The sequence below is a fragment of the Diorhabda sublineata genome, chromosome 7, assembly GCF_026230105.1.
Source record: "Diorhabda sublineata isolate icDioSubl1.1 chromosome 7, icDioSubl1.1, whole genome shotgun sequence".
In the NCBI taxonomy this organism is placed as follows: Eukaryota; Metazoa; Arthropoda; class Insecta; order Coleoptera; family Chrysomelidae; genus Diorhabda; species Diorhabda sublineata.
In genome coordinates this window covers 29390349-29417870 of record NC_079480.1, presented here as the reverse complement: position 1 = coordinate 29417870, position 27522 = coordinate 29390349, and the positions used below count along the sequence as shown (strand labels likewise).

Sequence of the window (27522 nt, the reverse complement as noted above, 5' to 3'; positions counted from 1 at the left end):
CCACCTTCGTGGCACAAAAAACACGTCCAAATTTTCAGAAAGCACAAATATAAACACTAAACAATATTTATTAAATTGAAAACGAAGTGTTCACCTTTCGTAAACAAGGCAAAGTGGCGTGCTCACCTTTTGTAAACTACGAAATGCCTAAACTGCACATAAACTGTATAAGTGTCGCAACTGCCATGCTTTGTCCTTATTCATCGCACGTAACAATGCGTGCATCTTCACTCTTGCGCTTCCACTTACCTGGAGCGAGAGTCGTTCACAAAAATCATAGCAATCTTTGTTTGCGACCATTGTGCAACTGGCAACCATGGATTTTCATGTTCGATGTATATAAAACTTTAATTTTGCATAAAATTAAGAGCTGGTAACCATTTTTATTTCGATTTCTGACATCTTTTTCTTTCGAATGCTGTAAGATTGACTGAAAAAACATACAGCTGCAAGTCATATTACTATATAAATGACATTAAAATTAATTACAGGTAATTGTGGCTAATTTTTTATCCATTCCATATATCCTCAAGATTCCTTTGAAATTAATTTCATCAAAAAAACAGATCCCTGCAAGATCAAGCGGTGGAATCTTAGACTATAAGTAACCCTCCAATGGGTACCGGAACACACTGAAGTGGAGGGAAATAAAATAACTTACAGACTTGCTGAAGTAGTGGCGGATAACCTCTTCATAGAACCTGAACTATAACCAGGGAAGATCTGTTGAATGTATCAACCTAAGTAAAAACAATCTATGAATACTAACATTAGTCTTATCGAGGAATAACTGTCTCACTGGACACCTTATGATGCTAGATTTAGTATAGAGTACAGATTTTCCTATCTAAAGAATAAAATCTCTATTCACATTCAATCGAGGTGCGAGAAATTGAGGAATTCCAGATCATTACAGCTGGAAACGTACGAAAAGATCGGTAGATAGAACTATGCAACAGCAAAAAAAGAGGACACAATAGACCCTTTGGGTCGCAGTGTCCCAAATCATATACATCCCATTAGAATTTAAATTTAGAAATTTAAAAATTACATAGATTATCGCAATTTTAAAGCTGAATATTCCATACTGTTCTTACATACCTCTTTTCATAGTTCACTGCATTTATCTTGCAACTGAAACTCACTTTGAGTATTTTGTTTCACTAGTACTGATTAATATCAATATATAATTTGAAAATTGAACCCACCACTGCTAAATTAGGTAGTTAATAAAAATATCTAACAGAGACGAATAATTTACCACTATTCGTTTTATATTGGATATAATAATTGTTATTAATCAAGTGATTACTTATGAAAAGTAAATTTTGTACTTCATATGTGTTTAGTGGTTACTAAGAAATTAAATATTTTCTCAGTTGAATATTTGTAATGATAATTTTCTAAAACGTATTAGTTTTCAAGATGTTGATCCAACTTATCTTGTATGTCCTTTGTATAACTTAATTAACCGATCGAGCGCGTTCGCAACAGTAACTTAATATTTTCAAATGAAATGATTCGTTTTTATTTGCTTAGGCAGATTGCTAGCCTAACCTAACAACACTCCTTCGAGCTCTTGGGACGAACGATAACAATTGACTCATTCAATCCTCCCAACAATTATTCCAAGAGAAGAATAGACGGTCGAGAGAAGGCAAAAATTAGTTCAGGAGCTGTAGATCCAAAAAGAAAAAGCCGCTTACGACTCTTACCACAACTTTCTCCAAGTAACTCTGTTTCTTCTCGTATCATGTCATAATACAAATTCTGAAAATTGTACAAAAAATAAGAAAATATTTAACTAAATTCAGAAAAAGCAAATCGTAAAAGTTTGTAGCTTACCTGTGTAATCGGGTATCTATGAGATATCCAAAGTAACGATGTGGTCTGCTTATTCGTTTGAACACAGCTGCACAATTAACAAAGATCAGTGGTTTCGATAATTTTAGTAAAGTATTGAGACACCACAAGAAGTAGTGAAAATTATTCAAAAACGCGACATACTTGAAATTTGCTGGGGTATATCAAACCTCAGCATACAGTTGGAGGCTTAAGACAGCAAGTTCATAGTTTTTGAATTAATTTTTTGAAGGAATTGGCTTGCCTAATGAAATATATCTAGCATAAATCTAACAATTACCTGCATTAACTATCACAAACTATTCGAATTCCCACTAGAATAAGAATGGTGATTCCAAAATTATATGGTGAATGGTGTATTAATAACTGTCGATTGCGATGAGAATCAAATTTATCCTCGAAATAATTCTTTAAAAAATAGAATCCCAACAGCTAGCAATTCAATATACACAATTATAGACATTTTAATGTTGAACAACGTCATTACCTGTTCATCTATTCTTATTATTAAGTTAATTATACTGCCCAACAAATATTTTACCAAAGGTAACGGATGTGATAATAGCAATACATGTTATTGGTAAAAACAGTTATTAGTAGAATAGATGAATTTATTTATTAGAACGTAAAAAATTTTATCGCAATAAACTGGTTTAATAGAAAAGATATCAGAGTTTAACCCATTAGTGCATTGATACCACACACTATCATATACCACGATAAAGAGTTCCATGCAAAATGAGATCTCAGCGTATAGATGAGCAGTGCTGCTACAATTTAAAAGCTGAATGTAAAAATTGAACTAGAAAATGTACTAGATTGTACCAACTTCAAACAAATTTAATAAAATTTTAGAAAGATGTATAAACATAAGTTTAAATTAAATTTTTTTTTCCAAAAATGTTATAGACTGTGTCAATTATTATTTTAAGGATGAAAAATTTATATAAAGTTTACCGATAAAATTAGCAATGCAGTACAAAAATATCACGATCTAAATATAAATCAACTTGGCTCTGTTTTGTAATTATTGTTACAATCTAGTACAATTTCTAGTTTATTTTATTAAATGAAAATATAAAATAAATTTATATTTGCAGAAATCAACGATAAAGATAAAAGGTAAGTAATGAAATAAAAAAATAAAATTTCAGACTCAAAAATAAAATTGTATTCTATTATAGAATAACTTATTGGATATCAACGCCTCTGGTATAGTACATGCTCCCAGTGGAAGAAATTGGGAGAAAACGAACGCAGGAAAATGTATTAGAAAAAAGGAAAAATGTACTAGCGTATAAAATACACTAAAATGTACTAAAATTGTACAATTGTACTAGCTCTGGCAACACTGAAGATAAGCTCAACAATTGCGTCGCAAGTTAAAACTTCGTCAGTCTGTCAGTTTCGTCAAGCAGAGACAGAAATTGTTCTTATATCAGCGTTCACGGAAGATAATTTGGACACATTCCAAATGTATTCTGAACATGTTAAATGCGCATGATTTGTTCTGAATATACACTTCTCCACGAACGATTTATGAACATATAAAATTATAGTATGAATTCAAAACTAGCTAGGGAAATGGATTCAATTAACTAGTCGAAGATATATTTTTTATATTTGTAAGTATAAAGACAACTACCACTTTTTTTAAATGTGGAAAGTGTTTCCTAACCTGTGGTCCACGGACCCCTGGGGGCCCGCGGTGTCGTCTCTGGAAATGCTAATTTCGTGCATGCGGGTGCCGGGCCGTGACTCTTCCTCCAACGCACTGCATTGCTCGCTAACTAAGCATGCACACGCCCGCGATTGGTGCAATTGTTTTGATTTGTATTGCGTTGCGTTCGAGATTAAAATAATTAAATTACGTTGTTCGAGTTATTGTGACCTGTGACAATGAAACTCTAGTTAAAACCAAATGACTCCGCTTTTGACGAAGCATATGAAAAACCTTCGACTTCAAAGGTTAAACGTCGTAAGTTTTGCGACGAATACTCAGTTTTCGGTTTCACAAGTATCATATTAAACGGGAAAGAGGGACCTCAGTGCGTCATATGCTACGAAGCTTTGTCGAATGTGTCGATGAAACCGACCAAACTCCAACGTCATTTACAAACAAAACACCAAGAATATCGTGAGAAATCAAAAGCCTTTTCCAAAGTTAAAGCCTCGCTATTAGAACAAAACAAAAAAATAATGATAAAAACAGTTACTGGTACCAATAATGAAAGTGCTATATTGGCGTCCTACCAAGTATCCCCGCTAGTTGCAAAAAATGGTAAGCCCCTAAAATTATGGTTTCTGCTATGTTAGGTGATAAAGTTTCAAAAGAATTGGACTTTGTATCGTTATCAAATAACACAGTGAAGAAGAGAATTGATGAAATGTCGGGAAATGTTAGCTTGCTTGGATATGTTCGTTACGAACACAACAACAGCACAAGTGAGATTTCTTCTTATTTTGTTTATCTCTGCCTTTGCACACAACAAGTGTAGTAATATTTGAAGTGTTGAATAACTTTATGTCCACTCATAGAATTATATGGGACAAATGTGTGATAGTTAGCACTGACGGTGCTCAGGCTATGACCGGGACACGAATAGGGCTTCAGACGCGCGTGAAGAAGATGAATCCAACTATTATATTGCATTATTGCTTCACAGTGTTATATGACATAGTGGAAGTGATGAATTTTATTAAAGCTAGGCATTTAAATTCCCATATTTTGATATCATTTGTGAAGAAATGGGAAGCATTCACAAGCAGTTGTTATTGGACGCTGGAGTGCGTTGGTTGTCTCGTGGCAAAGTTGTGTCGCGTGTTTTCGAGCTGAGATCATTTTCTTTTTGAAGAATTCCGTACACTTCATCAACAAACCTAACCTAACACAACAATCTCTTTTGTATATTATTAATTAAAAGTGATAATTTGTCACTAGCTCTTAATGGGCTTGTTTCAAAATAAACTCTTTAGTCTTAGATGTAGGCTTGCAACTAAAAGCAAAACAAAAAATTATTATCTTAAAAGATGTTTATTATAAATTTTTAGGAATGTTAACAAACGTCTTATTAATGGTTAAAAAAACAAGCTGGTCAATATGATCTCCAGTTAGTGACGCTCTTAGTTCAGTTACTATTTGGCCTCCTTTGCTAAATTTCTTCTTCAATATCAATGACTGGTATATTCATATATTGTAATTAACTTGTTAAAAAAATAGGTGACTTTTAAGTAAAACTGTTCTTATAAATGATAATCTGTAACAAAAACTAGAAAATAATTGGCACACAAACCTGAATCCTCTTCTATGGAAGTAGTTATAATCATAATCATAAAAATTAGCAATAGTCATAATTATAATAACAAATTAGTAATTTGGTTATGCTTAGAAACTTACCTTGATTTTGCACACTTTACAATCAATCGGAAAGCACAGTGATAAAATAGGTGGAATTGAAAAAACAAACGTTATGTGAAATATCAAAACTCTTTTATGATGTACACTGCCAGAAGTACCAAAGCGTCATATCACAACGGTTCTAATAAAGCAAATGATCTAATATTTTCTGTCCCATGCAGTGTTGCCACAATTTAAAAGCTGAATGTAAAAATTGAACTAGAAAATGTACTAGATTGTACCAACTTCAAACAAATTTAATAAAATTATAGAAAGATGTATAAACATAAGTTTAAATTAAATTTTTTTTTCCAAAAATGTTATAGACTGTGTCAATTATTATTTTTAAAAAATCCCGCCTCTGGTATAGTACATGCTCCCAGTGGGAGAAATTGGGAGAAAACGAACGCAGGGAAAATGTATTAGAAAAAAGGAAAAATGTACTAGCGTATAAAATACTCTAAAATGTACTAAAATTGTACTAGCTCTGGCAACACTGGTCTCTTGACATGCAGTAGCAAAACTAAGCGGCACTAGGCCGACACCTATATTAAATAAAATAAAAAACTTAGAAAGACGCGAGCCGCTGAACACTATCTACAATCAAAGAAAATAATGATATTTTCTATTTTTTTTTGTACCTAGTTAACTAAATAAGTTTCAATGTTATATACCTAATTAACAATATCAATAATTATCTGGATCTGAACTGTAAAGACCCAAAATGTTATATATTACATAAACCGAACAGAAATAAAAATATCTCCCAAACATTTTACAATGATTATGGTTATAAATATCTGGCATATTGAGAACAGGTTCATTTTGTTATTCCTATTATTATCGTAGTTTGTAAAATATTGCTATTGGTAACTATGTATAAAATAAATGAAGAAATTGAGCGATTTGAATTTTGATCATGATACATTTTCAAATATAACATGACAATGTGGAACTATAGAATAACAAATCAAAATCTTTTTAGTAAACGATAATGGAAAAGTCAATCTATATAACAACAAAATACGTACCTGATTATCTTAATCAAAACTTGATCCACATCAAACACAACGTGCTTAAAGATGGGGATAATATCGAAACAATGAAGATAAAACTACTAATGACCGAATTGTAAAAACAATTATAAACCCAGAAATAAATACATCAAAAAACAATTTGAGAAAATTCCTAAAATCAATTATGACTAATAATTCTCTGTGACAAACTTATAAAAATTGAGAAACTAAGTATTAATTGTCACTTTTTTATAAACAAATTATCTCGTCACTCCTGATAGGATCATTTAAGATCTGTTAACCATACATTAAGTTATATAATGTGACTGTGAAGAATCACAAATTTACCTATTCAACTTCTACTTACTATTATATTTGTTAATATTCATTGTAAATTGACAGTCCCCTCACGGGATTCAACGTCTTACTTAAGCCATTCCATATGTCCCTTAGACACTTGAAGTTCCATTAACTTATGAAATCACTTACCCTTATTTTTGTATTGATGTGACTTCAACGACCATAAATATAATTGATGAAAGCTTTTGTATACAATAGGATTAGTATTTAAGGGAGCATAATCACGCAAAGAGTGATCTATATAGTCTTGGTATCCAACGACAACAGTAGTCAGATTATTGAAACCACTTTATTTATTTATATTTTATGTTGATAAATAGTTTTTCGAATTTGTGAATTTAACTAATGTTACTTAAATCTTTCCATTTATAGAAAAGTAACTGAAGTTAAAATATATATGGAGCGAAATGCAAATCAAATGAAGCGTCATATCGAATGTATGACCATGTGCCTAAAAAAATAGGGAATGAGCATTGTGAGCATTAATAAATTTCGTATCGATGAACTGGCTGATCAATATTTATTTATAAAAATTATATATTTATATTATTATTATTAATTTTATCAAAAATTTCGAAAATTCATTTTTGAAGATATACTCGTATATATAATGTGGATAAAATAAAAGTGCTAGATTATTTAGCTATATATGTGCAGAAGACATAATTCTTTTGGTTTTGCTGAAGCAAATGAGCAGTTTTTATAGATCCAACCTAGACACTTCTACTATTAAATTCTATATTCTTTTTAATTTCTCATGCACATTTGTATAAAGGGGAATATTCCATAAAACATCTTCATCAACAGTCTTTTAATTGAAACATGCCATTCGACTTATTAAGTTTTGAATATTCCTTTGTTCACGTTTTGAGACACAGTAGACACTTCTGAATTATTTATTCTAACATTCGAGTGTTATTTATTAATTTATTTGTTATCGACCTACCACTTTATTCGAGAAATTCATTAAAACCTTGGAATATAATCGAATTCTTCCTCTACCTATCTACGGTTCAAATCAAAGTAAAATTTAGTAAATTTGTGGTGATTTATATTCGCTGGTAAGTTTTTCTTTGCGTTTTTATTGTGCTCACAAAAATTCCAGTTATCTTTATAGATTTCCTTTTATTTTAAGCAATTTTGTATGATAGTTTTCATATAAATTCGTATTTTCAATTTATTCATTTTCCCAATTGCCTTAAGACAACTATAATTAATTATACCTCTGCATAAAGGAGGAGATAAAAATCAAGCATCAAATTATCGCCCAATTACACTCCTTCCCACGTGATTTAAGATCATAGAAATATTGATCAAAAAAAGGCTTTTATCATTCCTGTTTAAATATAAAATACTCACTACCCATCAATTTGGGTTTTTAAGTAACAAATGCACACATGATGGTATATTCTCCCTCCTAAATAATGTCTACTCTAGCCTAAACAACTATCACTCCACTTTTTGTGATTTTTCTTTCGATTATATTAATGATAATATTTTAATTAACAAATTGCAGTATTCCAGTATCAGGGAAACACCTATCGCACGGTTGAAGTAGTACCTTACCAACAGAAGTCAGCTTGTAAGGGTTGATACAACGATGTCTTCTTGCAAGCCAATAGAATGTGGAATACCTCAAGGCTCAGTACTAGGCCCTATTTTGTTTCTTCTGTTCATAAACGACATCACCTATCTAGACATCAGTGGTAAAATATGTCTATTTGCGACGACACTAGTTTCTCTTGAAGCAACCCTAAACCCGCACTTCATACGACCATATTTAGTGACCCAATTACCCTTAAATCATGGTGCGTTTCTAATCTTCTTTGTCTCAACGTTTCTTAAGCTAAAGTTTTATCATATAAAAGTACAGTGCTGCCTTTTTCATTAAATAACACCACCATTGACGTCGTTGAATCTGGAAAATTCTTAAGGCTTGTTGGGGATGATTCCTTGAAATCGTAGTTCCTCCTGTTATGCGCTGAGATCAGTTTCTAAAGAACTGAACTTATTCATCTCGTTAACAGTTTATTATGCCTTATTGAATCGCATCTCCGATATGTCATTCCCTTCTGGGGTACGTGTAGTGCGACTCAATTTGAGCATATCTTCAAACTACCAAAGAGAGCTTTTAGATATTTACTAGGACTACACAGCAGGGCTCAATGCAGGGACTAAAAGATTAAAAATTCTGACTCTTTCTTCCTTATTCATACTTGAATCCGTTTGCCTAATTCGTAAGCACGCTTCTCCAATTTCAGAGAGGTCAATATCCAGTTAGTAACGAGGAGCCCGACCTTTACCTACCTACTACACGTTCAAAATTAGTTAAAGGCTCAACCACTTGCCAATTAAAATCGAATCGATATCATCTCTTCTCGCAATAATTTGAGGGCATATTTACTGGAAAGTTCCTTCTACTCTATAAACGACTTCTATCCTAATAATTATATTTAATGCGGCATACTGGCTTAATTTTTTCTATGCACTGTTACTCATTGTGGTTGTTTTCTATATATTGAAATTTTTATATTCAAATGCAAAAAATGGAAAAGCTCCCTGGTGTAATGGAATTACTAACTAAACTGTTTAACGCTATCTATCACAAAAGTTTACTTCCAACGGATTGATTGAAATCGACTTTTATCAGACTGACTAAGAAATCAAACGCTAAAGAATATTCCCGCGAATTATACATCAAAGAATATACCCTCAAATAGACGAAGACATTAGCAGTACTCAGTTTGGCTTTCGAAAAGGACTAGGAACTAGAGAGGGTTTGTTCAACATTCAGGTCTTGGTGTAGAGGTGCAGAGAAAGTGCAGAGAGATGTCAACGTATATAACGTATATTTATGTTTTATAGATTTTGAGAAGGTATTCGACAAGGTCCGTCATCATAAACTAATAAATATTCTACAGGCGACTGCAGTTGATATTAATTTTATATCGAATATTTACTGGAATAAAAAATCAAATTACGACTCAAAGATAAAAAATAGAGGGAAAACGGAGTCCTGGAAGAAGAAGGACATCATGGTTGAAAATTTACGTCAGTAGTTTTTTAGTTTTTACAAACTTTTTTCTACAATTTGTAACAATTATGTATAAAGCATTTTTCTCTTTCTCACACACACAGGACAAATAGAAAAGAATAGATTCCTGTTTGGTTATGTTTTGAAAAAGATATGAATTGATATGTTAGAGCATAAGCTCCTTTTATTCAAATTTGTTCTTTCTACTCGTTTCTTCTTCAGTAAATTTCATCTGTGTTCCCTTTTTTTCTTCATTTTTTTCCGCAGTTTACAGCTGCCAGGTTGGGAGTTTGAACCACGAAGGATCCAACCACCAGACTACAAATTCAACTCACTCCAACATCTGGGAATCTAGTTGAGAGCTGCGGACATCCCGGATTTCCATAGTCCCAGCCTTATCTTTAATATATAAATAATTGAGTTGTTTTTAATTTATAACGCAGTTAATGCGAATTTAGTATTTTTTCAATAAATTTATTTGTTGCTGAAACTTTTTTTATTGTTCTTAGCAATGAATATTAATTTGGATAATCGTGTCCGGGGGTAGTTTTAGATTGTCTAATCTAAAAAGCTGGTGGCATCCATCTTAATATTAATTGTTCAACCCATCTGAGTACTAGTTTTTATATAATTTAACTGATGCCGACCACCGAGGAAAAGTCTCCTGCCGGTTTATACAGGGTGTTTCATGTTTGACTCTTGTAGACGGTGCTATAGTCTCTTTTAAAAAGGTATAGAGTAATAAAATGGGGAATTCCGTCCGGTTCGGCTAAATTTTGGTGGGGGCCATAGGTGTAGGTCTTGAAATAGCATTGTTTGTAATATTAAAATTTCAAGTAATTGCGTAAGAGAATTAGGAAAAGTATGTTTTCTGGCCTGAAGTATCAATATCGAAATATTGTGTAGGGATTACTTAGGTAGTAGATTATAGAGTTACGTTATGCATTTAACAGGTACCGTTTAACCTTCTATTAATGCTTCTACCTAATTCCAACCCTATTGCATATTCGGCTGTCCTTTTTACGAGTATCCTACCGGCACGTCTTTGGCACATTATTTTCAGTGTTTGTGAATGGATAACAATAGGCTAAATCCATAAATTGACCCCAACCCGGGAGGTACTACCTGCACTTGATAAAAAGAAAAAGAATTTTACAATGAAATCAATGCCAAACTACGAAAATGGCTTAAATATTCGTTGGGTCACTCTGTGGTCCCTTTGCATACCTAATGAGGTTTTATTACTCTACACCTGTCTGAAATAAACTACAGTTACACCGTTCGTACCAAGTAGTATCGCACATAACTTTTTCAATATTGGATTTATTAAACAAAATTTCAAGTGAACTTGAACATGATTTAATTTTACACCAAAAATGGTAATCTTGGTAAAATTTGTTTTCGGAATATTTTGATTTCAAAATTATGAAGTAGTAACCGATGCTGGTATGAAGTAATGATAAATGTATTAATTAAACAAAAAATCACAAGAGTAGGAATTCAAAATATCATCCGTTTGAGGTCAGCTATGAGTTCATTGAAGTGACATTGAATTATATCTTTAAATTCTTGAGGTGAATTTACCACTGTAGCAAAAACTTTGGGGGTCTCATTTACATTTCAAATCACATAATGCTTACTAGTTAATAATAATATTCCGAAAAAGGTATACAGTATCGAGTTTTATTAAGAGTACCTTCTTGATGTGAAATTAAATGATGTTCAAGTTCACTTGAAATTTTGCTTAATAAATCCAATATTCAAAGAGTTATGTTCGATACTACTTGGTACGAACCATGTAACTAGTGTCCTCTGTGAGATTCAAACAAAATCCTAACCTAACCCAATCTAGCCAAAACATATTCGTATAAAATTTCATCACAATGTTGTCAGTAGTTACGGCAAAATCATAAAAAATGTATATAATTTTTTTTTTCAATGCCCTTAATCTTGAATACGGATGGCGTTACGAATTTTTTTTACAAAGCAAAGTCCAAATATTTTTAAGTTTCTCTCGTAAAGACGTGATCAGCCTTTTTTGAAACACCTTGAAAATTTTCTAAATGAAATGAATTTAATTATTGAACGTTAAAATTGGGGTTTCGTTGATTGTAAACCTAGTTCATTTCATATTTTTCAAATGTTACATGACAATAAAATCGCAGTAATCTGAGATTAAGAATTATTAACAACAAAAATAATATTTTATTATAGTTTATAAATTAGATAAAATAATACTTATTGAGTGAGTGTCATAACAATGATATTTTAAGAAATACATAGTGCCCATTTAGAAAAAAAATCAATATCTGAATGATATCAAAAGGAAATAGATTAATTATGTATTTCATCAATTTTTCTTTCTGAACAGCTATTTGAATCTTAAATTTTATTGATGGAAGATGGAAGATCGACGGATCCATAGATATTACATTATTGATTGTTACAGGGATTTACGAAATAATATTTACTTTATATCAATAGAGCGGTTGTAATATTATTATAAATTTTGTATATTCAACTCTGTTAGCATTTTTTTTGTTCATTTTGTAATACTATGTATTACTGAAAGTTGCTAATGAGAGTTTTCCGCATAAAGTAAAAATGTTCAAATGCACCAAATATTTGTTTTTAATACTCTGATGTGCCTTATGTATGTGTTTATATATTAAAAATGAATGAATATTAAAAATTATTATGAATGTTCAGTAAGATATCCTGAACCATTTATTTTTTCCTTAATTCCATTATTATTTATGACATTGTTTCCATCTTTTTATTTGCTATTAATACCTCATTCGTTCTGTTTTATCTTGCGATTGATCTTTAAATTAGATATCCAAAAGAGTTTGAACATTGTTTTAAATATCCAACGACGGTATTCATAATAACGTTCAAAAAGTCTTTCACATTCTTTTCACATTTAATAATATCTTGATTTTTCTAACTAGGATCTTTTTTAAATGGGCACTTTATATTTTATACTATTTTTAGTCGTATTAAGTGAATTTCAAACACTTAAACTAAAGTTAATGGACATATAGTGTTACACAAAATTCCCCTTCCTTCCTGGTATCTTTGAAATGGTAATGCAATAAAATTGATCATAATTTTGTAGCGATTTTTTGACATAACGTTTATTGATTGCTGCAAAATTTAGTTTTATGCAATACCAGTAAACACAAGAAACGAAATGATTGATAAAATAAGCTTGCATTGTGACGCTATAAGGCAGAGTCTTGGAATGCTCTGTGTAGAAGTGCAAGGGGCCCACTTCGAACATTTATTATAGTTTTTTTTATTATTTAATACGTTCTAGACTAGACAATTAAATTTTTGTACATTTTATTTTATTCCTTGTGTAAGTAACATGTTCCACAATATGAAGTTCAATTAGAAATTTTCGATTGTAGTTTAATGCCTCCTGTAAATATTATGAATAAATAATAACAATTTTCTCTAGAATATCTCTTTATGGCGAACAGTTTCCTTCGCATGTACAACGATCCAAAAATCTAAATATCTCCTAAAACATAAACCCAAAATATCGATTAAAACATTCATTTTTTGCTCTCTTTAGATTGTACAGGTGGTCCCTGTAAAAGTTACGGATTGTTAACCATTGAGCAAGAGCCGCTCGTAGTTCAGATAGTAGTGTAGTATTATTTTTTCAGTCAAAAAATAAGTTCTGATTTCGCAACTTTAAAGGCATATAACAGAAAAACGAGGGGTCGGATAAGATTTGTTTATGTCAAAGCATTATTGGAGTTTACTCCTTAAGAATCGATTTGCATATATTAGGGGCCCGGTATGAGAAAAATGTGAGGAGTAAAATCTATCGATGAATGACCTCGTTACGTTTTTGGTGCGCATCCCATGATGCGCAACTTTCTAATTTGTCAGTGTCGACATACTTATATTGCTGCCATTGTGAAGTTTTATTATCATTGTGTTCCGTTAAAGTGAACTGAAAGTATTTTCAAATAACTATGGCAGAAAGAGGTGTAGATGATATTGCCGGAACATCTAACAAACACGTGGTTGCAAGGTATGTTATATTTCATGTATTATATGTATGAGCATGTGCAATTTGTATTTATTAAATATTTTAATAATTATCGATTTAGTTCATATAAATATATATTTGAAAACAACACATAAAATTAGATAATCAACCTAATATGAATTATCGAGCGCATCCATATAAAATAGAAAATTTCTAACCTAACCAAAAATTAATTTTTTTGTCGATGTCTATAAATTCTTCCACGTTATTATGATTTATTTCATAAATAATTTTTAAATATTAACAACTGTAGTCAATAATTCGATAATATTATCAGAAAAATCGACAATATTTTTTTATTATAATAATGTTTTTATATAATTTTCTTTCGAAAAGTTATTTTTTAGCTTATTTAAATAATTTTCATATACTATTTATTATTGTATATGAAAGATTTTGTGACATAATTATCTTTTTATAACCATTTTTGTTAATTATTAAGATAATATCATATTTTAAATAAAAAATTAATTATAATAATTTAAAAAAAAATGTTTATAAAAACCTTTTTTCATCAATTTTCTTAAAGTCGGTTAAAATTTTTATAATTATGCATTTATAAATTTTCTATTTTTTTTATATTTTTTGACTAGGGAAAAATCTAAATCTCCAGAAACTCCAGCCGAGACACAGCGAGCTTACAGATTAAAAAAAAAATTAATGAAGGAAGCCCAAAATATTCTGGCAATCAACCAATCTTTTTTAAGTTAAATAAACTCTTTTTGCATCTGGTTAGACTATCGAACTTACGGAGTAAACTCCAGTCGTGCGTCGGAGCTGACACACACACACACACAATTTTTTTCACGAATTTTTTGCATCAAGTCCAGAAAACCCTGTATAATAGTGTAAAAAAGCCCTAAATTGTCAAGGGAATGGGAAATATGGTAGATAAATTGAGCCAAAAGGTATAATGGGATTTTCAGCCCATTCACCTACCTCATAAGTTTGTTTTCTCTAGTGATGATATATATCGAACGATAACATTTCTGAGCATGACAATATAAATATATTGTTACATTGCAAATATTTTCTCAAGTAAAGACGAAAAGGTATCAGACGAATTCATTAAAAGGTCGGAAAAATATAGAGCCCATTTGAAACAAATTAGATATTCAGATCAATAAACGTGTCATTAAAATTATTATGATTCTGATTCAATTAAAAACAAAGCCAGACGCGAACGATATAATTAATATCTATAACCAACTAGTTCCTATAACATCCCATTAAAAACTATTGGCAACGATGACTGTAACGTCGTCTATGACGATTATGTCGTTGTCACCACGAATAATAAAGTTCGATAACGTTAAATTTCAAATATGTCTATTCATCCTTCAAATATTTTCAAAGATATGGAGGGAGGAGACTTTTGTGCAATTTCATTATAAAAATTAATACAGCGTACCCATTAAGTACTCTCTTCTTCCTATACGTTTTCCATATTGACTTAATATTAGTTCATCACGAAAAATGTTAAATAATATACAACTTATGCCCTCACGAAGTGATACCCTCTGAAATTGAAGGGAGAAAATGTATTGATTGATAGAATAGTAGAGGCATAAGTTAGAGCACAAATTGTGGAAACGAAGTAACTATTCGTTTATAACCAGGTTTTGAAGTTGTTTTAAAAAGGTGGATAAACAAAAATTAATGAAAAAACATGCTAGTTCTCTGTTAATAACATTATGCTTTTGACTGAAATGAGGCAACTGCTACACGCCAATTTTACAACCTAGGGTAAAACTGGAAATTAACCTAAACTTCAAACTATGGTTTTTACTCTACTTTGAACTAAGAATGAAAAAGATTGCTGTTACACAGACATTTTTCTGCCAGTTGTCCCAAATTTTTCCGATATTTGTTTTAAAGTTTAATTGTTTAAGGTTTTATAAAGAAAAAAATGTATGTACAAAAAAAAATCGTGTAATAAAGATTTATAAAGTAGTGTTTTTGGTTAACCTTGTAAAGAAATATAAAGAAACAGTCGAATCCATAAAAAAGTGATACGGTAACTTGGAAGGAAACGAAAAAAAAAATGGGAGGAGTCAGCAAAGAAATTTAATGATGAAAATAACAAGAACGGTCATATTTTTGATAGATCAACAAATTTAAAAAATGTGGAACAATTTAAAGATTCGCTCTGGAACGAATAACTTTTTGTTTTCTCGGCGCGTCAATAACGTTGATAATTTCATCGACTTTATCAAATATAATTTGGTTTGACATTTTTCAAATCCACAACTCCTTACTCAAGACCATATCGTTAAATCATTAAAGCTTTGAAAAAGCTAGGGTGGAATCCTCAGTTTCATGCTTAACTAAATTTGGAACTATCACCGGTATTAGTTAAACCGAAGTTTGTCTGTAAACGCAATCTATAAAACATGAAGAAGTGGGCATCTGTCGTTTAAGCCGACGTTTGAGGTTTAAACTTCATTTGTAAAATTGCGATTCAATCACGAAGCAATGAAGTGTCAAAAACTTTCCAAAATTTCACATTTGTTTTGATTTGAACAAGAGCGTCAAGAATGACTTTCATCGATTTGGGTCAAGCGTTGATAATTAGTTTGATCACACGGCAGTTTAGTTTAGTGACGGTTTATAGTTCTAGGATTTATAAATGTTAACAGAAAGGAATGTATGGAGCCCACTTTCATATTTTCGCATAATGTTATTCTTCATGATCCATCGACATGTTTACCAAAGGTTTTCTGAAGTAAATTTTGATTATTGTCTCTCATGCATTCATCACAATAGTTTGAACTATTAATTTGTGGTCGACCCGTTGTCATTTGAGTGCGTTTATAATTTGGAAAATAGCCACATGAAAATACTAGATAAAGGCAGATGAAGCTGTACAGCTTGGTGCTTTGTTAAATTTTGCTTCACAAGATTCTATTAGTGCGTTGATAGTTTGTCGTAATGCAGCAACCAGCCTCCGCCTGTCCAAAGCTGCGACCGCTTTCTCCTAACAGCGCCACACAATATTTTCAATACTTTCAATTATTATTTTGTTATCGTGTGACTATTCACAGCAATTTGGCCAACAATATCTTCGCTTCGATATTATAATGGAAAATGTGGCATAAAACCCGTAGGCATAAATAACATTGGGAAATTACAAGCAAAGATTGCTCAGTACCTGGGTATACCTATTGCTGAAAAGTCCATAGGATATGGTTTCAGACGCTTGTCAGCATCTCTCCTGGTAGACTTAGAAGCGGACATTCTGAAAATAAAGCAACACGGACGGTGGAAATCCAACGGTGAAGCCGAAAGCCATGTTGAGAGTTCATCAGAAAATAAAAGAAGAATTTCAGAAAATATTTTGGGCCAAGCCCCTGGCACACATATAGATATTACAGCTTCAAATTAACATTAGACAAAACGCTCAAGAGAATATTCACCCAGAAAATGAACTTACTTTAAATAACTGTGTCTTTGATAATGTTGTTTTCGATATTTCTAAGCCATGAAATACTACTGAATTAAAATGATGAGCCAATTGTCTGTTTAAGTAATAAAATTATTTTCAGTTTTCACTTATTCTTTGAATCTGAAACTACTTTTCATAACTGATATATCAAGTTTATGAAAAATGTGATGCTTTCTAATGGAATGAATTAAAGTGTCACATTTGATAGTGAAATTAGATAAACAAATAGTTATTGAGCTTCTAAAATATAATCTACAATTCCGCATTCTTCAATCACCTCATTTCAGTTTACTTTTGAAGACTACATTAGGATTTGATTTTAAATGTAACTTTGTTGTTGCACAGTTAAATTAGTTTCATTCCGACTGTATTTAAATGTTTGCTGATTTTTTGTAACTATCCATTGGAATATTATGTGTTTTACTCATTTCCGATACTATATCTGGCTCATATTTAAGCTTATTCTTCATTTTTTCTTTCCAAAATATCCATCTAAAATAAAACAGAAATATAGCTTCACGCTGATTAAATTGTAGCACATGTTATAATGTATATGATATAAGTTGAAAATAAATAGGAAACATTCGTGTGACGGTTGAAATAAAGTGTTTTCATAACAAATTATTTCAGCCCAACTCAGCTCACACATGAATAGTGGGGAAAAAAAAATATTGCAAACTTATTTATTATAAAATATTTATTTATAAAAAAATGCGATAGAATGTGAGGTTTTTTGTAATAATTGTGGTAAATTATGTGACTTGAATACAAAAACACTATGTTGGCAACGTGGAAAAAAGTTACTATTAATAAACGAGTTGAAGTACAACAATGCAATTTCAAGCAATCTATTCGTACTGGTTCGTGGTTTAAAGATTCATCATTGAGTTTAGAGAAAAGTTGCTCAATATTTGCTTTTAAGCCCACCTCATGAGCAATATTTAATCAATGAATTCAAAATATCTCCAACAACTTATTGTGATTGGGCTTCATTTATTCGAGAAGTTTGTGAATTCTGGGTATTTAAAAACTGTTCATCAAAAATTGGTGGTAGGAAAAAAGTTGTAGAAATTGACGAAGCGAAGTTTGGTCGTCGCAAATACAATAAAGGAAGAGTAATCGAAGGAAAATGGATTTTCGGATGCATTGAGAGAGAAACCAAAACATTCTTTATGGAACCAGTAATGAACAGGACAAAAGAAGTAGTATTAGAAGTTATAAAACGAAGAATTAAACCAGGAACCACAATAATATCTGATTGCTGGAAAGCTTATGACTGCTTGAATGATGAATCCGCCGTAAAATGGAACATTTTGAGACCAAGATTATTAAAATCCATCCATTTTTCGATTTTCTAGAGCCAAAAAACAAGGTGACCGTGAAAGTGTATAATTACCTTAAAATATAAAGTACAAGTCGTATTTTTGTTTTAATAGTAGTTTTTTAAAATTAAGTTAAATGGAATTTCTAAAAGTATAGACAAATTTTCCTACTAGTATGACAAACAAATATAATGAATTCAGTACTGGATACCAAAGAGCCCATCATTTCAAATAATAATCAAAATATGTTGACTGATCTGTGAAGTTTATAGAAATAGCATGACCTAGAAGCTTTTTTCAATGATCGTCGTTCTCTAGCTCTTCGGAAAAAGAAGCACAAAATGCTAATCGGACAAAGACAATGTCGGGACAGAGATTGCAATAAAATTCAATAATTCCTAACCGCCCGGATTTAATTTATGATTGAACTTTAATGCGCCACGCATTTTGCATCCAGTATAATACAAATGTACAAATTTACGACTTCGCAATGTATTATGGATTACCTCTATATTCGTGAAGTTATATAACCAACATACTATTGTAATATTGTGGATGGATTGAGTATAAAAAGTCATAAAAAAATCATTTTTCACTTATTCACATAACTCAAAATCCTATCACGAATATCGGAGAATTAAAGTACGAATTGTTGCAACATTCACGAACGACCAAACTTATTGAACAGCCAAGTATTTGTGGACAAGATTTTATACTACTGCAGATAAATAGAACGTTAATTCATATGGTACAAATTTTGTCTGTACTCTATGTACCGAGTTAAAGGGTAAAAACCAATTCATTCATAAATACAAAATAGTGTTTTATTGAATTCAAATCGTCAATTGGTGGATTGAAAACTGATAAAGTTCAAAACGAAAAAGTTTGGTTCTTCAGAAGACTGGAATAGAATACTTGCAGTAGCAACAATTTATATATGCTATAAAATAAGAAAAGTTTACTGAATTTTACAAAACTCCCGTGAATACCTTGATTGTAGGTAATGATAAGTATCATGATTGATAACCCCCAGGGTAGACAACTTTATGAAACAATAAAAAATAACAACATGATACACCTATCAACAGTGCAGTCAACATACTGGCCAAGTGATAGATATTCGATACCAAATTTACTTGATTTTGTGTCATATAATATATTTCCTCGCACTTAGGTCGAAGCTATTTCTTGCTTTGATCTTTCTTCTAACCAGTCTCCTTTATTAGCGGTCACTCATGCAGTCGAAAAGCTAAAAAAACATTCCAAGTAGCTTCCTGACAAAACACCCCAGCACCCATTCGATCTGTTAAAAACGGGGACTTACCTAACTTAATAAAAAAGTGGTTAATAAAAGAAAACTTCGCAGATAAAACTGAATTAAATAGAACAACTCAGGAACTGAAAAGGATATTGAATAATCATAAAAATGATTCAATCCATTAATACCTACGAAATTCAAGTGCAACAGAAGCAACAAAATATATTTTGGGAGGCTAAAAAGAAATTAGATCAAAATCCCACTATCCAAGATCATTGGTTAAAAAGCAGCAGCGAGGAACAATAGTCTTCACAAAAGCACTTGCAAAACTTTTTCAATACTGCTGAATCAGATGAACATGAAGCGTTCTCTCGTGAAAATAACAACAAAACAAGTCTAAGACGCCATAAATCTCATAAAAATCAGAAAGTCCCCGGGTCATGATTAGATTACAATCAAACTTTCACAACAACTACCTGAAAAAGCCATTAAAACGCAATCCTTACAACAGGTTTCTTATACCTGAACCTGGAAAACCGGCTAAAGAAGTTACTTCCTACAGACTAATAAATTTACTTTCAATACTTGGTACTAAACTATTAAAAAAAAATTATTGCCCTAAATGAGTACCTTAATCTCAAATCCTACCTTGAAAGTGGTTATTTCATGGTTTAGTATCAAAACAAATACTAAACGATACTTCTAATTAACGTTTTCGGTCGGCTACTATATATTCTATATACAGCCGATTTACCCACTTCAGATTTCACACTTACTCGTATGTTGATGACATTGCTTTACTAGCTTCAAATTGTGATCCTTAAACTGCACAACAAATCCTTAAAGCAAATTTCGACGGAATACAGCAATTATTAAGAATGTGGTGGTTTCGAGTTAAGGAGTCTAAATCTATCGACGTGACCTTTACAAACAGATGAGACAAATGTCTTGAGTATGATTACAAGTGCTCCATGGTTTGTGTCCAATAAGTTCATTGCATAGGATCTACAAGTCCTAGCGGCTAGAGAATAAATTAAAGTGACTAGTGAACAGTACAATGGATTTTAATCTCACCCCAATCAACTGGCCTAAAACCTAGTGTCGGCACCTATTATCCGTCGTAGACTCAAAAGATTTACCCCGTATGACACCGCTAGCAGATTTTAACATGTTTTATATGGATTAGAAGTTTTAGTTAAAAAATGTCTTCTATGTTCACTATAATATTTTAGCATATTTTATCTAAAATTGACTGGGAGTGTTAATTATGTAATGCCCTAAGATAATTGTTATTTTTAACAAACTTCACCAATTTTGATACGAGGGTTGTTACTTGAGTTTTGAGATATGGCGGCACTGATGTAAATATGTCACATCTGACATTGTCATCATAAAGTATGACAATTTTAATGGTGAACGTACTCAGAACGTGTGCTATTTAAGTTATTTACTGTCACTTGAAATATTCATCTCGGTCAAAAAATAGAAATAAATCGCAAACAAAGTAAGTGCAATGATTTTCGACGTGGATTAAACCAACAGCAGTGTGCTGATCAACTCCCTTCGAGTTTTGATGACATAAAAATCTCGAGTCACCGTGTTTCACTGGTTTTCCGAAATCAATCGTGGTCGGACTTCGCTACAGGATGATTTTTGTGAAAGTCGTTCATAATCGATGCTGTTCGTAAACTGATATTGCAAGAACGTCATGTGGTATACTGTGAGATTGAGGCCTACCCAGTAGTTTCACTCACATACATCAATGTTGCATAAACATTTGGCTGTCAAGAATATTTGTTCGCGTTAGATAACACGTAATTTGACAATCGCTCAAAAAAGCTCATGTCGATAGGTGCAATGAAATGCTGTAAAAATTCAATCGCGGTTCCTGAAAAGATGGCGACAAATCAAGGAACTGTGCATATGAAAATGAAACTAAACAACAATCGACTTAATGGTTCTGTCGAGAGGAGCGAAATCCAACAAAAATTGTTCACGCAAGAAGCACTTCGAAGCAAATGATCGCCTGTTTTTTCGGAATAACTGGACATGTCATTGTCCCATGGTACACCAGCATTTGTTTGCCAGAAATGTTCGAAAAAATCAGAGAAACCAATCGCAGAAGACGAATCATTCTCCATCACGACAATGCGAACTCTCATACATCAGTTCAAACAAAAACGTTTTGGAACAGTCAAAACATCGAATTTTGGGTCATCCGCCGTATAGTTCTTGCGAGGTCAATGTTTTTGTACACCTGAAAAAGCAGTGAACGCGAAAAATCGACAATTGGTTCACACGCTTGCAAAAGTGTGAATGGAGAAAATTTTGGGAAAGCAATATCCAGTCATGAATATTTGTTTTTATTTGTCTATCTCAAAACTTAGGAAGTAACCATCTTATACCTATTCTTTTCATACATGTCATACGGTGTCACAAATACCGGGAGGTAGTTGTATTAACAATTAAGGGGAAAAATCATAGGGTTCTTCTCCACAATTCATTTTTCTATCCTCACATGTGATTTACTTATTATTCCAATTAGAAACACACTTCAAATAAATTCGGTAAATAAAACATTATTCATACAATATATACTATGAGCGAATATAAAAAAAATCAAATTCAAATCAGTTTGCAAAGATGCCTAAGTAATAATTAATATCATATTTATCTGAAGAATTTTTTATATAATAAGAATAACGAGAGATATTACTCTAATCAGCAAGTCTAATCAAACAATAAACATTTCCAGAAACTAGAAACTAATATTATAATTGCATTGATTATATTTATTTGTTATATAACTCATTTGAAATATATTGTTTATCTGTAAATATTACTGTGATTTCCTTGAGAAATCATTTGTAGATTTGTAATTTATATATTTAATGTTATCTTTCATGTAATTAGGTATATAACACAGCTATAAATAGCTGAAATGGGAATTTAAACGTTGTGTTTACGTTTTGTATATATTTAATTTAATGGAATAATCATATATTCCAAATACTAGAAGTATATGGAACCAGGAAGCTATCATTTAATGCTCATAGTGTGTTTTTCCGCTAAATAACCTAAAGTAAAACTTAAATTTGGGTTTAGTGCGTTGGATATATTGAAAGTAGATAAAACTGGGTAAGATACTGTAAAACATCGATAAGATCAGAGATGGATTCACGTTTAGGCCCGCAAGGCCCAGGTCTAGGGCGGCATGATTTGATGGGCGACAAAATTTATGAAATGCCAAAATTCCTGAGAGAGAAAAGAGTAAAATCAATTCATTATTCTATTAAAGAATTTTCCATAACTATATCCTCTATATCCACCCATTATTGGGAAATCTTGGTGCAGTGTACAAAAAAAAACTTTCTCAAACACGTTGATCTGCTCGACATGATGCCTTTTACGCGTTCGAAAAAGAATGGTCTGCAATAATTGATTCACTGGAATTTTTTGCTAAAAGCTGTGATGAGAAACTACACGATCTAAAGTTACGGGATTGGGGCGAAAGTTAAAGCATTTAGAAACAGCAATTCTAGTCTCTGTTTGGAATGTACTTTTAGATCGATTTAATGCTGCTAGTAAGAAGCTTCAAGAATCTCAAGCTGATTTATCATCGGTTTTGTAGATCTATAGTTCTCTGACTCTATTCTTTCAGAACATAAGAGACAGATAACTGAATATGAAGAAAAAGCTAAAACTTTATATGTAGTCCAAGATTATTATTGTTGTGATACTCGTTGTGAAATAACTAGAAAAATTCAACCAGATGAGTCACAGGAAAATGAAAGAATACCTTTATCTGGACAAGAAAATGTCCGCATAAATGTTTAGTACCCTACTTTAGATAGTCTGAATGTGCAATTGGCTATACGAAAATTGTAATTTCTTCGATAATTTATCTGAATATACTAGTCGACAAGAATCCTCGCGATTTAGAAGAGACATTAGAAAATGAATGTATTCATTGACGTTTACTCAAAGATTCTTCAACAAAGAGGAAAGTTCACGCAAAAAAATATGCAATGTATTACATTCACGTAGTCTTCGAGATGTTTACCCAAATGTTGTAATTGCTTTACGTATTTTTTTTAGTATTCCTGCTACAAATTGTTCAGAAGAAAGATCTTTTTGTATTTTGAAAAGAGTAAAAACGTACTTCTGCGTAAGTATGGGTCAAGATAGACTTGATTAGTGCATTATTGTCCATTGAAGTTCAACTAGTCCAACAAATTAAATATGATGATGTAATTGATATTTTTGCGCAGACCAAAGAAATTTTAATACTGATTATTATTAAGGACGGTGCGATAAACAGGGCCTAGGATGGCATCAAGCCTAAATCCGTCATTTGATAAGATAAAGACCAAGGGAAACGTTACATAATTTGAGTTGTAGAGGTTTTTACTTACTAAGGGTTTAAATTAAAGAGTTGTAATTAGTTTATTTTTACTTGCAGAGGTTTGATTACGAGTTTTGTTTAGCACTTATAAGATAAACGATCTCGGTTAAATGCATATTAAACTTTGAAAACTTAAAATGTACGAGTACATACGTACGCGTAATATTATGATAAAGAATTGAAGAAAAGTCGAAACGTCAAAATTAATCTTTCTTTTAAAAACTTCAAAAAAAACTAATTTTGAAACATATATATATATATATATATATATATATATATATATATATATATATATATATATATATATATATATTTTTAAATAAACATAATAACACATAATAACACTGGCAACCGTATAATTATAAAACAATTTTTAATAGATATTAAACATATTAATATTGCGACAAAAAGAGTTTAATGTATTTTTAATGAATTGTGGCTTTTGTTAAATTTTTTTAGTATTGAGATCTTAAACAGAATAGTTTTGAGAATATTAGAATGAATTTTGGTAATCATGATTTTTTTTATGTTAGTTTTTCAATAAAGCTGAAAAAAGATATTATTTTTTAATACATCAAATTTGAGGTTTGAAACTGTAATTCCAACTGTTTCGGAGTAATATATATTTTTATTTCATAGTTTCAATTTGACGTCTTACAGACTTTTTCATGAATAGATATTATAATCGAAATAATTTATTTCATTTGATTTTCCATAATCCATAGTTTGTTATTTTTTAGTCGTGTTCGTTCTTATTCATTTCTATTTTGGATAGTTTTGGCTGGTTTATGAAATTCATCTGGCTTCCATTCATTATCTAAGATTACACTACAGGTGGTAATCAATCAAATCGGTTACAGTTTGTGTTATTCCATAATAGTAACTCGACTTCTTAGACTTCTTGTATTTTCTATTGCCAGGTATTCATCTTGACATAGAAATAAATCTTTCGGAACATATGTAATTTACCAACCAATTTAGTATCTCACACTGATCACTATTATTTACTTAACATTCAATTGAATTCAAATGAATACATATTTATCAAGTTTTTATTTTTGATGATTAATGTAACCACCACGCTAGCAACAGCATTTTGTAATCTGGTGTGCAAATTTTCAATACCAAACTGATGAAAATCTTTTGGTTTTTGAGTGAAATATCTGCAGATAGCATTTTTTATATCATAAAAAATGTTTGTCACCAACCGGCTAGGTTAAATGGAAATCGGAAGGTGCGCTATCCGAAGAGTAGAGTGGGTAAAACAGTATATTCAACTGCAACTCATCACCCATTTGCACGGTTCAGCTTGCAGAGTAACGTATTTTCTATTGACAATCGAATACTTTTTGACTAAAGATTGGTTCACTCGATTCAATTTTTCACAATAACTGAAGAGTTTGTTTTAGGTTTCAACAGAAAATGAACAATTCGACATATACTCCACCAAACACACAGAAGCGCATTTTTGGGATGTAAACCCGGCTTAGCAGTACTTTGTGGTGATTCATTTGGGAAGAGCATGTCAAGCTTCTTTATTAGATTGATTTTAGAGTGTTTGGTTTTCAAAAATTTTCTATTCCATTATATATAAAAAAAATTTATTTGTTGTTAGCACAAAATTCGAACACAGAAATATTCATAAAGATGAAGATAAAATAATTCCCAAGAGAGCACAAAAGAGGTAATGATTTGACAATGAATGTAAGACAAAAATGTAAAAGAGGAAACATAATAAACAGAAAATGCAGCAAACTGGTGCCGAAAATGACATGCAAAGCAAAGCAGAGACAGGAAATGGAAGTCAGAATAAAATGCAATAGAGACAGATTTGTAAATAATAACTTTTATTAAGAATTTAAAATAAAATATAAACGAGGCAACAAAAAACAATTAAGAGTAAACAAGGTAACATAATGACAGATGAAGACAAATCTTTGGAAAAGTAGAAGAAAAACTTCAAAGAAATGTTAGATACAGAAAATGATAAAGAAGAAATATATGAAATCGTAACTCTAACGCCGCAAAACGAAGTAAAAATACCAGCACCAACCAAGGAAGAAGTAGTAAAATAATAGGTACAAAACCAAAAAAATGACAAATTTTTCGGAAATACCGAAATTTATACTACCATAATGGTGCCAATATACAAGAAGCGAAGGCAGTAAGAATTACCGAAAAATTACACTTTATCTGCAGTGCAAAGAGTCTAAGCCGGATAATATTAAGAAACCCTGCTGGGAAAATACCATTTAGGATTTTTAATTGGAAGATCAGTAACAGACCATATATTCAATCTTAAGCAATCAACATAGAATGGGGTACGAATACAATTTTTATTGACTTACTAAAGATCTGATAGTACCAATAAAACTGATAAAGCTTATTAAAATGACACTTCAAAATTTTGAAACAAAAATTAAATTGAAACAGAAAACATCAGATAGCTTTAACACAAATATAAAGCTGAAACAGGGAGATACTCTATCTACTACCCAGTTCAACATAATACTAAAATGGATAGTGTGAAGAAGTGGGATAAATACCATGGAAACACTAAAAACAACAAAGTTGCTAGTCTATGCAGGTGATGTAATTAACAAGTGAAAAATAATTAGAAAATACTTATAGAGTTTCCATAGAAATGACAGAATTTGCGAATCTAAGATTACACGAGGAGAAATCCAAGTACATGAAAATTATGCATCCCAAAACACATGAAACAGAGAGAAATCTTAAGAGTAATATTACACACACAAAAAATGATTGAATTTGAACAAGTCAAGTTTGGAACACTTACCAAAGACAATGGCAATTAGAAAGAAAACAAGGGAGCGAGGTAAACTCAAGGAAGCAAACAATCAGATAAACAAGATACTAATCTCGAAAAACATATCCTAAAAAAAACTAAGCTACATCTATATCAGATAGTCATGAGACCCTCAGTACTACATAAAAGCACAACGTGGATTCTAAATAAAACGGAAGAAAACAAATAAGAAATATGGTAGAGGAAATTTCCTAGGAGAATATTAGTAGGGAAAAAGGAGAACACATATGGAGAAGAAGGACAAACCTGGAAATGAATAAACTATAGCAAAATTTTAAGAACCAGAAGACTAGCAAGGCCAGCTTTTACTCACAGGGTTGGCGTAATATACGAAAATTGAGGAACATCATCAAGAACATGATCTATATATTTACAAGATTTTGCCCTCATAACTTCTGGTCAAAGTAGCATTTTTTTGATATTTTGAAGTCTTCATTAATAATTCAGCTTCTATATCATACAATAAATTATACGCTCATCCATGTTTTCAATATGCAACATTTTTTGAACAAAATCAAAATCTGAA

The 27522-nt window shown here is 31.3% G+C and overlaps 2 protein-coding genes across 3 annotated transcripts in view; both read right to left on the bottom strand.

Moving 5' to 3' along the window:
- Window positions 1-27522, bottom strand: part of LOC130446673 (solute carrier family 46 member 3-like) — a 70206-nt gene that overhangs the window by 23078 nt on the left and 19606 nt on the right. The window contains exon 1 of one of the 2 annotated variants that reach the window (XM_056783052.1): window positions 6292-6347. The exons of the other annotated variant lie outside the window; for it this stretch is intronic. The gene's annotated coding sequence lies outside the window, so the exon portion shown is untranslated. Of the gene's footprint in view, window positions 1-6291; window positions 6348-27522 lie in introns of those variants that run through there. 2 annotated transcript variants of the gene reach the window in all.
- The window catches only part of LOC130446672 (uncharacterized), a 31320-nt gene continuing 15568 nt past the window's right edge, over window positions 11771-27522 (bottom strand). Inside the window, exon 4 of the mRNA XM_056783050.1 lies at window positions 11771-17673. Coding sequence (XP_056639028.1) covers window positions 17553-17673 — 121 coding nt within the window. The 3' untranslated portion in view covers window positions 11771-17552. The remainder of the gene's footprint in view (window positions 17674-27522) is intronic.